This window comes from Aethalodelphis obliquidens, unplaced genomic scaffold (assembly GCF_003676395.1).
Source record: "Aethalodelphis obliquidens isolate GAN/ISIS:26980383/991018 unplaced genomic scaffold, ASM367639v1 scaffold31, whole genome shotgun sequence".
NCBI lineage: Eukaryota > Metazoa > Chordata > Mammalia > Artiodactyla > Delphinidae > Aethalodelphis > Aethalodelphis obliquidens.
In genome coordinates this window covers 5,545,857-5,560,664 of record NW_020837975.1, presented here as the reverse complement: position 1 = coordinate 5,560,664, position 14,808 = coordinate 5,545,857, and the positions used below count along the sequence as shown (strand labels likewise).

Genomic DNA, 14,808 nt, shown 5'->3' with positions numbered 1-14,808 from the left:
CAAATTCAGGGACCACCATCGAGAGATAAGAAATTCAGGGCTTTAGTTCTTAGGAACTGGTGATACATTAACCCACCCAACAAAGGGAGGGTGATGCTTTCTAAAGAGACCTAGATCCAGTGCCGAAACAGGACGTGCAACTCCTAAGTCACTGCTGTGCTCAGAGGGGCCCTTGGGCCCCCAGGGGCAGGTGACAGCGATTCCAGACCTCCAAGTCCAATGCCATTCCACCACAGTGAGGGTCTCCTTCATAACCGCATCTGAGGGTGCCTGGATGCTGAGGCAGGTCCCACCAAGAGAGCAATTCTGACCTGCTGAAGACAGGGTCTGCAGGATGCAAGACGTGCTAAGACAAACCCCTTCCTGCCATACCTGGAATTCACGGGAAAGGATTACAATTCATGGGAAAGGATTACAATCTCTGTCTGAGATAAACCAGAGCTCCTGACTTGGGGCTCTGATGCTGGCCCACTACCTGCGGCCCGGGACAAGGTCCGCCTGGCAGCATAGCTATCAAGTGAGGTCAGCCTCATCCCCACAGAGGCTCATCCTTGTCTGCCCTTTCACAGGGCTAGGCTGCCAGCAGAAGATTAGCTGGAAAGGCCGCAGCCACATTGCTAAACCTGTTAGCATTTGCCCTGCGGACCGAGAAACTGACCACACATCCTCGACTTTTCAGATCTGAAAGTGTAGCTGGCATTTCACTAGGAGGGAACCGCTGATCATCTGGTAACCAAAAACACCGAAGCTTGCACTTGTTGCTCGAGACCTTTATCAAAGCAGCCCACCTGCCTTGTTACCCCACCCCACACTCTACGCCTTTCCCTTCCACCTCCAGCCTCGCCTCGGGTTGGAGCCTAGTTTGAATCTTAGTAACATCTGTGTTTTTTTCTTTTATAAAATGAGGATAACGCCTACCTCAAGGGGCCACTGGGGAGGAGCACACAAAGTAATGTGTCAAGTGCCTAAAGTGGTAGTTGAGTACACATATCCTCACGTGTTAGTGATGATTTTCTAGCTCTCGGGCAGGGACACACGTATTGAGGCAGAACAGTGTCTTTTAAGTGTTCTTATGGGTCCATGGTGGCCTGTAATCAACATTACCAAAAGACGTTGAAATGAGTAGAATAAATACCAGAATATGTCATTCATGGAAAAGAAGTACTATTTCACCCAAATACTGTTTCGCGCTGTGTTTGTTTCAGGCACTCGTGGTCTCAGTAAAAGGAAAGACTTCATGCAGAACACCGCCAGCTCTGCGACAGTGGGCACAGGTCAAGTCACCCCCCTCCCGGACACTTTCAAATGGCTCAAACTCAGCACATCTTAGCACCCTCACCACGTGTGCCGCCCCTCCACTCCAGCCCCGCCCCCCAGGCTGCACCCATACAGGCCTTCCTTCTGCTTCTCCGCCAGTCAACCACTCCAGGGCCTGGACAGCACCGCTGTTCTCTGCTTGGAAAGCTATGACCGCAGCCCCTCAAGTAGCTGGCTCCTGATGGGCTCTAGTCACGTGCTACCTCTTCAGAGCAACCTTGGCTAACCCCCAACACTAGGACCTCTCTTGTCCCATGCCCAGGAGTGCCACCCACACTAGTGCCTTGTGGAGTTGTGGAAGTGGTTACCCAGGCCAGAGCAGTCTTAATTTCCCCTCTCTCCTCACAAATATTACAATTATGGACATTTGGAACATGTCCTAATCTAACAAAGTGTCCCTTCCAACTCTAAACTACTATGTCTGTCATTAAACTCTTCCAGAAGTTCTTGTGGTATAAAACCATCCATTTTTCTTTCCCTCTCAAAGATAAGACAGTACACACACTGCATTGCCAGGAAGGGAAGTTTTTTCAAATGCATCGTCTTGCTACCTAAAGCTCACCCCTTCTAAGCACATGATCTCTTAAATTGTATGCATACATCAGTGGAAATCTTTCTAAAATTGATTACATCCTCTTCTGCTACAATAGGAAGATACTAAACATACTTCCACTTTTTTATTAAGGCTTCAGACTCAGGGCAATTTCATTTCTTTAACAGAGCAAGGCCCTGGGAGGCACCGGCTGCCGTGTCGAGATCTGCTTTTCCAAGCTGCTCTCCGACTTGGTCTCTGATTGCTGCCTCGACTGATTTTTTGTAGTTCATCCTGAACCGTGGAAGGAAATGACCAGCTTGCAGGAATTGTGGACAAAGTGAGCAATCTCCGGGTGAGGGCTTGAGACAGGCTTCCAGGAGTAAAGTGCATGCACTCTGTACCGAGAGGGCTTTTGCCTGCTTCCTAGTTCTCGCTGTCTGTGTTTTGGGGCCGGCAGCTCCTGAGCCCTGGACACCACTCACACAGCCATGGAGGGAGGACCACAGGCAGGGCTGCTGCCGCATGGTGTGTTGGACGATATGCCTTCCAAGTGCCCGACTTGCGTAAATACGTGAACGCTTTAGCGGGAAATGAGGGAAGCACTCCCAAATAACCTCTTTAACGTTCCTCTGAGGCTTACAGTGCTCAGTGTATCCTTTCAAGCGAAAAAACTTTTTAAATTAAAAAATGTAAACTTTCATGGAGGCTCTTGCCTTCAGGGTTTGTTTTAACTCTGCTAAATCATCATCCAGTACAAAAAAAGGGAGGCGTTAACTAAATCCAAAGGACTGAAAACAGGGCCTGGGGGATGGGAGACAAGACAGTGGGTTTGTGTGAACATTTATGTAATCAGGAACATCTGGTTTGGGGGTTCTTTTGTAATCTTGTTGTGGAAATAAGTTTAATTACTAAATCCTGACCATAACAGACACAAACATCTAAGAACACAGCAAGCTCTCCAAACAGTGTCCAACAGAGTAGAGCCGTGGCCATATGAATGCTGCAAAAATATACCAACCTAGATAACCAAGTTTTCTGGACACCTATAAAAGATGTGCTCTTTTGGCTAGAAGTCTGACGCTTATTTATGTTTCCTTAACTTCTGAAACATCTGAAACAATGTCTGAGAAACCCAGCCCTTAAGTGGAGGAGATGCAGGGTCATCATTCTAAATTACTCAGTCCTTTATGATCAGTTTCAATATACAATCCCCGCGGCTACTAAGTAACCAAAATGCATATGCTTTCCCAATTCAATTCTGTTTCTTTCTGAAAATCGTACCAAGATTTCAAGGACCCTACAAGCTGTGAAAACATGCATGGGCTTTGAGCCATTTATTTTGGCTGGAAACCAATTTTTGCTCTTTTCCCAAGTTCTAGTATGTTCAAGATAGGTTGCTGCCAAAGCCTCCAGTCCCCTAACTGGCCAACTCCGGCTTCACTTCCGTTCCCATCCTTGCACTCCGCTCGAAAGCCTGACATCCTTCCTGCCCCCAGGGCAGTCCTACTGCCCCCATTGGTCCTTCTCCAGATCCCACACACGTCCAGGTCCTTCTGTGTGTATCACCAGGGTTCGGAGGGGATGGCCATGCTTCCTCTCTGGGTTAGTCATCTCGCTCTCCTCCTTGGTTTTAACCCCATCTTCAGGCCCGTGGCTGCCCTGCCACACACACAGCCAGCTCAGATGTTGCTCCAGCTCCCTCTGCACTGTCTACCCCGCATCTCCACTGTATGAGCACTGGGCTCCTTCACCTAGGAGGTCCCAAACCAGAAGATCCAAGCAGTTCCCCAGGAACTATCCCCACAGGCTACACTCTCTCCCCTCCCTCAGTATCGAGGTAACCTCTGCAGTGGGAGCTGCCAGCCTCTAGTTACCCTCCCAGCCCGTTTTCCCCACCACCGCCGAAGACACCCAGGATTAGTCTCCCGGTACGATTCCTGGACTGACAATACCACGTCTCCTGGCATGGTCCATTACAAAGGACCTTGACATATATACACTAATATGTATAAAATGGATAACTAATAAGAACCTGCTGTATAAAAAAATAAAATTCAAAAATTCTAAAAAAAGATATATGTATAACTGAATCAATTTGTCGTACCTCTAAAACTAACAATATTGTAAATCAACTATAGTCCAACATAAAAAAATTAATTACAAAAACAAAAAAACCCCCAAAAACAAAGGACTTTCGACAGCCTCAGCCTCTAGCCACTCCCCTTGCCCTGCTCTGGTCCCACACCACGGCAGTAATCCTCAACTTCAGGCACTTCACAGTCGCACGTCTGCACACACCCTTCCCTTGCGCTGTCTCCCTTTGAGATCCTCCCAGAAGGTCCCCCACTCCGCCCCCCATCTCTAAGACTCCCAGGATCTCCAGGCAGAGAGTAAACTCCTCCCCTCCTCTCTCCAGCCTGTCCCCTGACCCTGCCATGCCACTGGAGTTCTTCAAGGGCAGGGAGCTTCTCCCTTTTCTTGGTTTCTCTCTTCAACCCCATGACCTACCACAGGAAGTCCTTGATAAACAGGAGTCACTCAATAAATACTTAAAAGTCATCCATCATGGAAATAAAGCCTTTAGTGTTTGCCACACGTAAGTGAAGCTTAAGTCTCAGTTTTTCTGAAGGAAACAGTCTGCGATAATATCTTGTTTTTATTTTTTTTTAATAGAAACATTATGGGGTTCAAACAGGTTTACTTAGGAAGTTAAGGAAAAGGTTTTAGAAACCTAATATCTATGGGTTTGTAATTAGATTACTTTTTCAGTAGCCAGTAAAGTACGTTCTCTTTGAAAAATCCTAAAACCCAAAAGGTGACGGGATAAGGAAACGGATTCTACTGTCTCTTGTACACATTTCCTGATTTTTGTAAGTTGTGTGGCATTTAAAGCATTCTGAAACAGTCAAATTGTTAAAAGATACAATTAGAAATTATATATACATATAAAAGCATGCAATTCAAAACCAAATGATAGAATTTTTTGATTATTCTTGCAGATGAGGAAATTGTGGTCCAAAGAATTTAAGTTCTGTATCTAAGATCACACGACTGTTTGGAGGAAGACGTGCGGCTGCACTCCCATCTTCAAGTTAGTCCATTCTTAAACATGTATGCAAACTTCAAAGTAATTGTGTTTTCACCAAATACCCAGTCATAGGATGATAACAGTGGTACTAAGCGATGAACATTACAGCATAAAGGCAAAGAAAATCCTAACTTAAAAAACTTGGCTATATCTAGGTTGCTGGAGATATAACCATGAGGGTAGCTAGCCTTTGGACAAAGTTTACAGACAAAGGAGAGCAGAGCTCAGAGAAAAGGTAGAAAGACTTCCACTTCTGTTCAAGATGGAGTAATAGCGATCAATTTCACACCCCCCACCCTGAAAAAAAAGAGAAAGAGAGAAAATATATAAAACAATTTTCAAGACACTGGACATCAGATAACAAAGGGCAGAGATCCCCGTGACAGGAGGGACAATTTTAAAGTGAGTGAGCCCTGCAAATGCCCCAGCTTCCTGCCTGGCGAGAGGCACTAGGTCATGGGCAGGGAGGTGAAGCAGAGCCCACGGTGGGAGTGGGGGTTTGATGGGGGGAAGGACTCCCTGAATTGAAGAGATAGAGCTGTGTATCTGAGGAAACCAAGTAATTTAGAGGTCACAGGACCAAGTACCAAAGAGAAGAGAGCGGCACAGACAATTCCGGAGATCTGCAGAGGGTCCCCCCGTTAAGGACTTGGTAGTAAATCGACCCACACGTGAGAGATGAGGACCCAAAGCTGGGACAGGGTGCCTTCCCCCCGCCAGAATGGAATAACTCCTAGTTCAGGGCATTGAGGAAGGTACCCCTGAAGGCCTTGCCTTGGCAGAAGAGAATAATTAGCCCTAAAGTGACACTCTTCCGGACCTGCTGAATAAATTGTAAAAGCAAGACCTGAAAGGATCAAACCATCTCCAAATAACTATATTCCAGAACAAAGCTTAAGAATACGTTTAGGAAAACGCAAATATCAAGCACCCAACGAGGTAAAATTCACAATGTCTGGCATCCAATCAAAGACTACCAGGCATGCAAAGAAGCAGAGAAACCTACTCAAAATGTAGAGAAAAAGTCAAGTGAACCTGACTTTAAATGACAGAGATGATAGAATTAGCAAAGACATTAAAACAGTTACCAGAACTGTATTCCCTATGTTCAAAAGCAGTATAGTAAGGTTGCAGGATACAAGATAAATACACAAAATCAATTTTATTTTAATATATTAGCAACAATCAGAAATTATAACTTAAAGAGTAATATCATTTACAAAAAAAAAATATGAAACACTCAGTGATACATCTGACAAAAGACATGAAAGACTTGTCCACTGAAAACTACAAAACACTGATGAGAGAAATTAAACAAGTGGAGAGATATACTTGTTCATGGGCTGGAAGCATCGTTAAGAAGTCAATTCTCCCCAAACAATCTACAGATTCAATGCAACCACGGTCAACATCCCGCTAGGGTTTGTTTTGGGTAGAAACTGCCAAGATGTTCTAAAATTCATGTGTAAATTCAAAGGACCTAAAAGAGTCAAAATGAGTTGAAGAAGAGCAAAGTTGGAGAGGTAAGACTACCTGATCTCACAGTTTATTATAAATTATAGCAATAAAAAGTGTGGTATTGGCATAAGGACAAATAGAGCAATGGAACAGTACAAAGAGTCCAGAAATGAAACCACACATAGACAACTGATATTAGACAAATGTGCACGGGCCTTCGGCGGTGGAGAAAGGATGGTCTTTTCAACAAGTGGTGCTGGGGCACTGTGCAAAAGCAACCAAACCCCCAAATCCATACCCTGCATCATATACAAAAGTTAACTCCAAAAGGATCACAGACCTAAATGTAAACCTAAGACCATAAAACTTCTAGAGGAAAATACAGGAGAAAACCTTAGATAATGAAAGATTTCCTAGACAGAAACACAAATTCTATGTTAGAGGCTCAGATAATATTCTGACATCTTTTCTCAAGATATGGGGCCTTACACTGAACATTACCTAGGTTTCTCCTTCAGAATGAAGCTACAGAGTTCTAGTTAGTACATCTGCTAACACCACTGCTAGACATTCCTAGAAGTGGTACCTTTAGAAGTGATATCCTGGACATTCCTCTTCACAAAGAAGAATTCAACAGTGATGTGGTGGGGTCACAGTAACTTGTTCAGGAGTCCAGAAACACGTTCTAGGGGAGCCACGTGTGCAGAAGGAATAAACATTTTCCTCCCATTGTGTTTTCGCCATATTTAAAGTACATCAAAACCTCTACGTATCCAAAGACCTCTACAGACTAATCCTACCTGTTCACCGCACTGACACCACCACCAGACACAGAATGCTCACACACCAATGCTATTTCTCACCCTTCTGCCTTTATTACACTGTTCACTTGCCTGGAATCCTTCCCTTCTCTTCCCTTCTCTTCATATAAATAACGACCCTAATTCTCTAGGGCAGCTTCCCAAAGATGGTGCCTGAAGCATCACAATCACCCGGGGTGCTGTGTGTCTCACACGTCTGCAAAGGGTACAAGGGAACATCTGGAGGTGATGGAAGTGTTATATGTACACAAATGTTTCCTATTTCTTTGTTTTGACTGTGGTTGCAGATATCTGGTTGTATACACTTGTTAGGAGTCATTGAGCTCTATGTTTAAAATGGGTGCATATTATTGTATGTAAATTATAATTCAATGAAATTGGTTTAAAAAGAAAGCCCACATAAAACTATATAACACGAAATGAACAGGGGGAAAAAATCCCAAACTGAGATGGACACCAGAAGTGATAGTCAAGCTCACATTTAAGCCAAGCTTAAATTCTTAGCCTCAATTCCTAATACACAGTTGACCCTTGAACAATGAGAGGGTTAGGGATGCTGACTCTCCCCACAGCCAAATATCTGCATATAAATTTTATGGTCTGGATCATGTGGTATTCTAGTACGTTATTTATTGAAAAAAATCCATGTATAAGCGGACAAGTGCAGCTCGAATCCTTGTTATTTAAAGCTCAACTGTACACACAGTCAGTTTTCTGGTTCCCTAACCTTCAAAAATGAACCTCTTGGTTATAAAAGGTAATTTTGAAAAAAAAAGAAAATCACCAGAAAGCTCTAACCATATTTCACTCTTTTTCCTCAATTTCACCACCGTGCTTTAGACACATCAGTAAATGTGGATAAACTGATGCCCACAGTGACAGCAAGAGACAGAAAGATGCAGCAACTGTGCTTCGTGTGCAGAGAGCACACAATGACCTACGGAATCTTCATGAATTCTTAGAGTAATTTTTGCTCAGTACCTTATTCTAAGAAGTCATTGTCAAATAATGCATTTTAAAAACACAATTTAGATTCTGAAATGCAGTTTAGAAATACCATAAACAATTACTAAGCTAATGGAATACAATTATATCTGAACGGGCAAATTTCAGTTAAAAACCGGCAAACATGGAATGCCTCATTCCCCAATAACCATGGCTATTTAAATGATATATTTTAAATGAGATATCCTGGGTATTTAAACATTCCCAAGTGAACATTTATGAGTCTTACTTAAAAGACTAGGCACTTACTTGTAAACCATTCCAACAACATTATCTCATTTAATCTTACTAACTCTATAAGGAAGGTATTACTCTCCCCATTTTACAGATGACAAAACTGAGATAAGCACTTCGTCCAAAGCTACACAGAACCTTCAATTAGACTCAAATGACTATGCTTTTGTCCATTCTAGATTTATAGCTCAGGATGTTATTTTTGCTACAGGATCATAAGCTTACTGATTAACAAGCTATGCATTTTCTAATTAGTCATGTAAGCATTCTTAACCTACATAGGTAATTTGAAGTTCAAACTATGAATGATATGCCAGCCCTTTATAAATCCCATCTCAGTTCTTATTGGTTTTACACATGATAATAACACACTTATAAATATTAAAGATGTATATTTCTCTCAAAGTTCTCATAGATTTATCTGCTCATTAGAGTACAATTGACCTTGCCTTTGAAAGGCAAAAAGGAAAAATCAGAAAAAATGTTTCCTTTAAAATGTTTTTCTGACACCTCTGTAACCTGGAGAATTTGAACTCTGTAAAAAGAGATTTGATGAAATCTCATACATTGTAAATATTCCAAAATCTGGTGTAATGTATTTAAGAAGTGGACCGTGGAGTCAGACAGATTTCAATTCTGATAATGCCTCTGCCACTAAGTAGCTGAAGAGCCTGGCAGATAGCTGACACTAGAGGGATATTAGGAAGCATTCAAGAGTCGAATTTACTGCCACATTTGCAGTGTTTATAAACTTCCTAGGTTTGTCTTTTAATGTGCATACTCCAACTTACAAAATCTGTACCTAAAAAGTTGTGTGTGGGCTGTGAAGAGAGAAGTGCTTACTTTTTTGCATAAAAGAATGCTTAGCAGGCATCAGGGCCCCCAGGAACACCCAACTCACCTCCCCCTCCCCCCCATCTGGGGCAGCATGAAATATCTTCCCAGTACCTGGGAGTTAGAACTTCGACTACCCACAGTAACAGCATGATCAATGGGTTGGGACCAGCCACACTAAAGGCGAAACTCGCATTTGTAAGCTGACCTGGGAATCTGCCTGTTTCTAAGGTTCTCACAGGAAAATACTTCTGAATTCCAAAAAGCCAGCAGACACACACTTGTACAATACAACCATTTTTACCACAGTGACTGGTGGCAGCCTTCTCTTCACTCAGCAGTCTAAAGATGATCCCAGGCGAGTTTCAAAGAGGAACAACCCTCTCATTTTCCAAAGGAGGAAACTGAGGTTCACAACCACCAAGGTGGTTGGCAAGCCTTGGAATACAATACAAGTGCAACTCCAAATCCAAGTTCTTCCTGATAAATACCACCAGAGACAAATACTGTCCCAGCGCCAAGCATTTCCAAAGTGGCAGGCTCTCCTTCCAACCAGATCTACAATGATAGGTTTAGGCTGCTTTTTTTCCTTTTTTAATCTGAGTCCATGGTCCTGTAAGCGCAACATCAAAACTTCCACAAAGAGCAGTATTTTGGTATCACGCTGACCCAGCCCAACATATCACGTCCCAAACACCCCTTTCTGTCTGGTGGGGCATCCTTCATCTCCAGGGCCACGGCACCCACCACACCCTTCTCCACTTTTATCGGCCTAGCCTGATTCTTGGTTGTTTCCTAGGCTTCTGCGTCCAAACAAGCTCACTTGCAGGCTGATTCTGCCTGCAGACTTTTACTCAGTAGACGTGACAGGGAGTTCCCACTACGCGCAAGGATCAATGCTAAGAGTGTTAACGGCCTGCTCTTTCTCAGAGGCTCACCTCGTCAGGGAGGCCTGCCATGATAAATGTGGGACTCTGACTTTCAAACCCCGTAACTGCAACCACAGTAAGAAATAATTTACATGCACCCAATATACCACCCCTACACACACTCTCAAATAACTCAAGTTTGACATAATATTCTCACTACGTGTGATAAACCAATACTCTTCATCCTACCCCATTTCCATTTTTAAAGTCTCGGAGAGAAAAAAATCTAGGGGGAGAGGAGAGATCATAAAATACACACAATGCACAAATAATACACAGTAGTCCCTCGGTATCCACAAGGGACTGGTGCCAGGACCCGCCAGAGACACCAAAATCCGCAGAGGCTCAAGTCCCATAGTTGGCCTTCCATTCAGCATCTGTGGATTCAGCCAACTGTGGATCAGGCTGTATTCACTATCCGACAAAAAAACCTCGTATAAGTAAACCTGAGCAGTTCAGACTCTAGTTTTTCAAGGGTCAAAATGTCAGATGCTGTAAAGAAACAACGAATTTCAGACTTCTAAAATCTTCTAAATTTATTTCTCAACCCACTAATGGATCATGATCTCCAGTTTGAAAAGTAATTTTCTGTAACATAAGAGTGATTACCTTTACATGATGCTGGAGGAACAGAAGCATCAGCAAATGCTTAGGTGTGAGACAACCCCCGTTCCCCCACCCAAGTCACATCGCTGTCCAGAGATGCAGAGGTACCACAACGGAGAGTTAGCCCCTGTTTGATTTACAGAATCAAACTGGGGGAGACCAAGCTTTCAATGAAGTCCTATTCCAGGAGTAGGAAGAGTGGGGCTTTTTCCTTAACCACCGGGGAAGTCTTCACAATCTCAATTCTTCCCCTTGGGTCATGCTGCTTATTTCCAAGAGGACTGTCAATACTGGCAGGCAGGAATTTTATTCTTTTTGAAAATCTTACACTCTACCCAGACATGACTGAAGCAGAATTTAAAGTAATAATAAATAATCAGTGGGTTATTTTTTAAATCTAAGATAACTTTTCTACTCCATGGTTTCTGTTAAACAGTAAACTCCCCATTCCAAAGGACACGGGTTTGTTAGCGGAAAAAAAGGAAAGGGAGGTGTGGGAGAGAAAAAAACATCTAGAGGGAACAGAGGATAGATCATAAAATAAACACAATACACGAATATATAAAATGTCGGATGCTGTAAAAAAAAAAAAAGTTTTAGTCTAAAACTGAAGAATCATCACCAAACATACTGTACCCCTCTTCTGTCCAATAAAGTATGGCAAACCACTTACGATAGAAATGTGAATTACTAGTCATGATACTTTTCTAGCTTACAAGAGCACAATTCCTTCAAATGACAGGCAGAATTATTTTCCAATCATAGAAAAACTAACTTTTTGCAAGGAGAGAGATTCGGCACTGGTGTAGCAGCACCTTGACACTTAGGTAAAGAGTGATAACACTGACAAGGAGATAAATTATTTACACCTGAGCAAGCCATGGAAGGCAAAAGGTAAAAACACGAAAAATATAAACGAACCTTTCCAGAAGTCATTTGATTATTTGAACTCTATATACACGTCTTTTTTAAAAAAACAGGAAGGAAAGGCATAAAACGCTTTGGCAGAAAAGACTTTAAAACTAACAGGAGGCAGTGCTTTCCAAATCATTCCAATAAACAATGGTTCAATATTGAGAATCTAGAGGCATTTCACCTCGAAGCAGCACACATGTGGAAGCACAGATTCGGAAAGTTTATATACTAGATCTGGGCCATGGAAAGACACTAACAAATCCTAATTTTGAAGCTCTCAGAGTTCCCAGTTAGAATTAAACCAAGCCATGATTTTTAAAATTTATATCTATAAAGTGGTGGTCGTGGGGTGGTTGATGAGGAGAAGCTGGAGGTTTAAAAGGTACCAGGATGAGGTGGGGCGGAAGCGAAATCCTGAAGACCTGATTCCTAACAGCAACCGGCCTTCTAGGACAACTTTAGTCCCTTTCACGTTAATGGCATTTTGAGACGGGACCGTGGGTCGATAGGCGGCGGGCAGACACCCCAGCCTGAAAACTCCTCCAGGCACCCAGTGTCACACTTTTGCACGCTCACGCCCTCCCAGCGCCTACTCCGCACTTGCTGAACGGAAACGAACCTCGAATGAATGAATGGGAGAGAGAAGTCCGGCCAAAGGCTCGGAGCACGGCCCTGGACAGCGCTGGACGCCCGCGGGCTCGGCGGGGACCCTCGGGGGCGCGGCGGGGACCCTCAGGGCAGCGCAGGGCGCGGACCGAGGGCGCAGGGGCCTCGCCGAACAAAGGGGCGCGGGGCGGCGGGGGCCGGGCGCTCACCTCGTCGCCCCACTTGAGCACGTCCTTGTGCCGGTCCTTGACGGAGTGGTAGATGTGCAGGAACTGGAGGATCCCGTGCAGCCGCACGTGGTCGGCGTGGCGCTGGGTCTCCTCCCAGCTCAGTGGCGAGCCCTGGGACAGTAGCCCCATGGCCGCCCCCTCTCCTCGCCCTCTGGGCCGGCGGCGGCCGCTCCGGGCTCCCGGCGCGGGCCGGACACTCAGCTCCCTGCGGAAGGCGGCGGCGGCTCAGCCCCGAGGGGGCGCCCTCGGGCCGCAGCCGGCGGAGGAAGGGTCCGGTCCGCTCCGGCTCCCCCGCGCGAGTTCCTCGCCGCCCGGGGGACCGACCCAGGGGCTGGGTGTACCGCGCGGACGGAGGCTGCGGACCGGGGGGGCGGGCTGGACGGCCCTCTGCCCGACGGCCTGGCCCCTCGCCCGCTCCGGCTCCCGCCCCGTTCCTGCTGCGAGGCGGCGGCGGCGGTCCCCACAGCCCCGGCGCAGCGGTGGCTCCCGCTTCTCTTTGCCGGTGTCCTGCACTACCTCCTTCCTACTTGTGACCAAAACCTGCGCCGCTGAGCATGCCCAGTGCTCCCAACCGCTCGCCGCTCCCCAAGTTGATCCGCAGCTCCGGATTTTATACACTGCGGGCTTGGGGCGGGGAAAGGAGGCGGTGCGGCCGAGAAGGCGTGGCCGAGCACCCGCAGAGACTCAGAGGCTGTGGGGTAGGCGTGCGCAGGCGTGGTTAGGGCGGAGTCCAAGGGGAGGGCCTCACCAGGCCGGGGTCGGCCTCGCTTTAAGCAAACGCGATGTGTAAAAATCCGTTTTCTCTAATCCAAAGAGAGAAACTCTGCGTTGGGGAAGAAGTTTGATTATTCGAATAAATGAAGAATCCACCATATTATTTTTTATGGAGAGAAGCGCCTCACACTTATAAAACCAGGGTGAGAGCAGCAGGGTGTGGCAAGAAAATTTGTCTACAGGTTTTTAGACGTGTACATATTATAAGTATTTGTGTAGTCTCTAACTATTTATTTGATGACATATGTTCTTTGGATGGCACAGACACCATTCACTGCAACCAAAGGAGCTTTGTCAACATTTCCATAAGGATCGTTAGAAGGAATCATCTCCAAAGTATATCCCCCATCCAAACCTAGGATTCAACCATCAAGTGATTAAAATGATGCTCATGTGAGCTTACCACGGGGTGGGTTTTAGAAACAGCTGGGGTTAGCCTTATCCTGGCAGGAAAGGGAAGGAACGAGGTACCTCACCCCCAAGTAGTTGTTCAAAAAATATGTCAAAAGAGCAATGAGATGACAGATCAGGGGAAAAGTGACAGCAACTAAATCATATGTATACTGAGACCAGAAAGTGTGTACTTACTGTGCCCTCTTCCCTCACACCACAAAGTTAACATTTAGTGACCACTTAATGACTGACAAATGGGTACATGATCGTAGAAGTCTCTTCTCCCACACCCTTCATGTTGGCTGTGCCCATCTCAGGGCTTGGGGACATGGATACCCAAGGTCTGGCTGTAATGTCCACAGGGGTGTATGTGTATGTGTCTGGAGTGTGGGTGGGGATGTGAGGGGGTTTGAAGCTCAGTAGATGGGGTTTCAATCATCTGTTTCAACAGCCAGGATAAAAAACAAGCCTCATTCTACTTTGTCCACAGCCCCCTCTTCCTTGTACCCTCCCCACCAACCTCACTAGACCTGTGCGGTCCTGGCTTTCTGCTGTTTTTTCTGCTTGGAATTCTTCACCTGACACAATCCTGTTCATTCTTTGAGTCCCAGTTACTCCTCTCTGTCTTTTGGTTGCACTTGTACATGTCACTATTTCTACGTTATGATAGAATCATTTAAAAAATATTTCCACACTAGGTAGTGACTTCCTCTGGGATAGAGATGATTCACGCCTTTTGTATCTTTAACTCTAGAAAAGTGCTTTGTATAAATGGAAAGAGGCAGTGTGGAGGTGGGGAGGGAGGGATAGTATTGGTCACTGTTTCACGAGGCATTCACGTCCAGGCGAGGCATCCAAAGGATCATTTTGTAATTCTCATAATCTCGTCTCACATCTGCATACCCTGGCATTGTTCAATACAATAGCCATCAGCCACATGTGGTTGACCATTTGAAATGTGGCTAATTTGAGAAAGTGGATTTTACTTTTGTTTTAATCCAGTAAAATAGGAATTGTAAAATTGATGTTCCATTTGGCTACTGGAAAGCTTCTAAGTAAATCT

At 45.0% G+C, this 14,808-nt stretch overlaps 1 protein-coding gene across 2 annotated transcripts in view; it reads right to left on the bottom strand.

The window, feature by feature from the left end:
* Positions 1-13,155, bottom strand: part of GCLC (glutamate-cysteine ligase catalytic subunit) — a 38,976-nt gene extending 25,821 nt beyond the window's left edge. For both annotated transcript variants that reach the window (XM_027126901.1, XM_027126902.1), the window contains exon 1: positions 12,558-13,155. In XM_027126901.1, coding sequence (XP_026982702.1) covers positions 12,558-12,707 — 150 coding nt within the window. In that variant the 5' untranslated portion in view covers positions 12,708-13,155. The remainder of the gene's footprint in view (positions 1-12,557) is intronic.
* Positions 13,156-14,808: the final 1,653 nt, after the last annotated feature.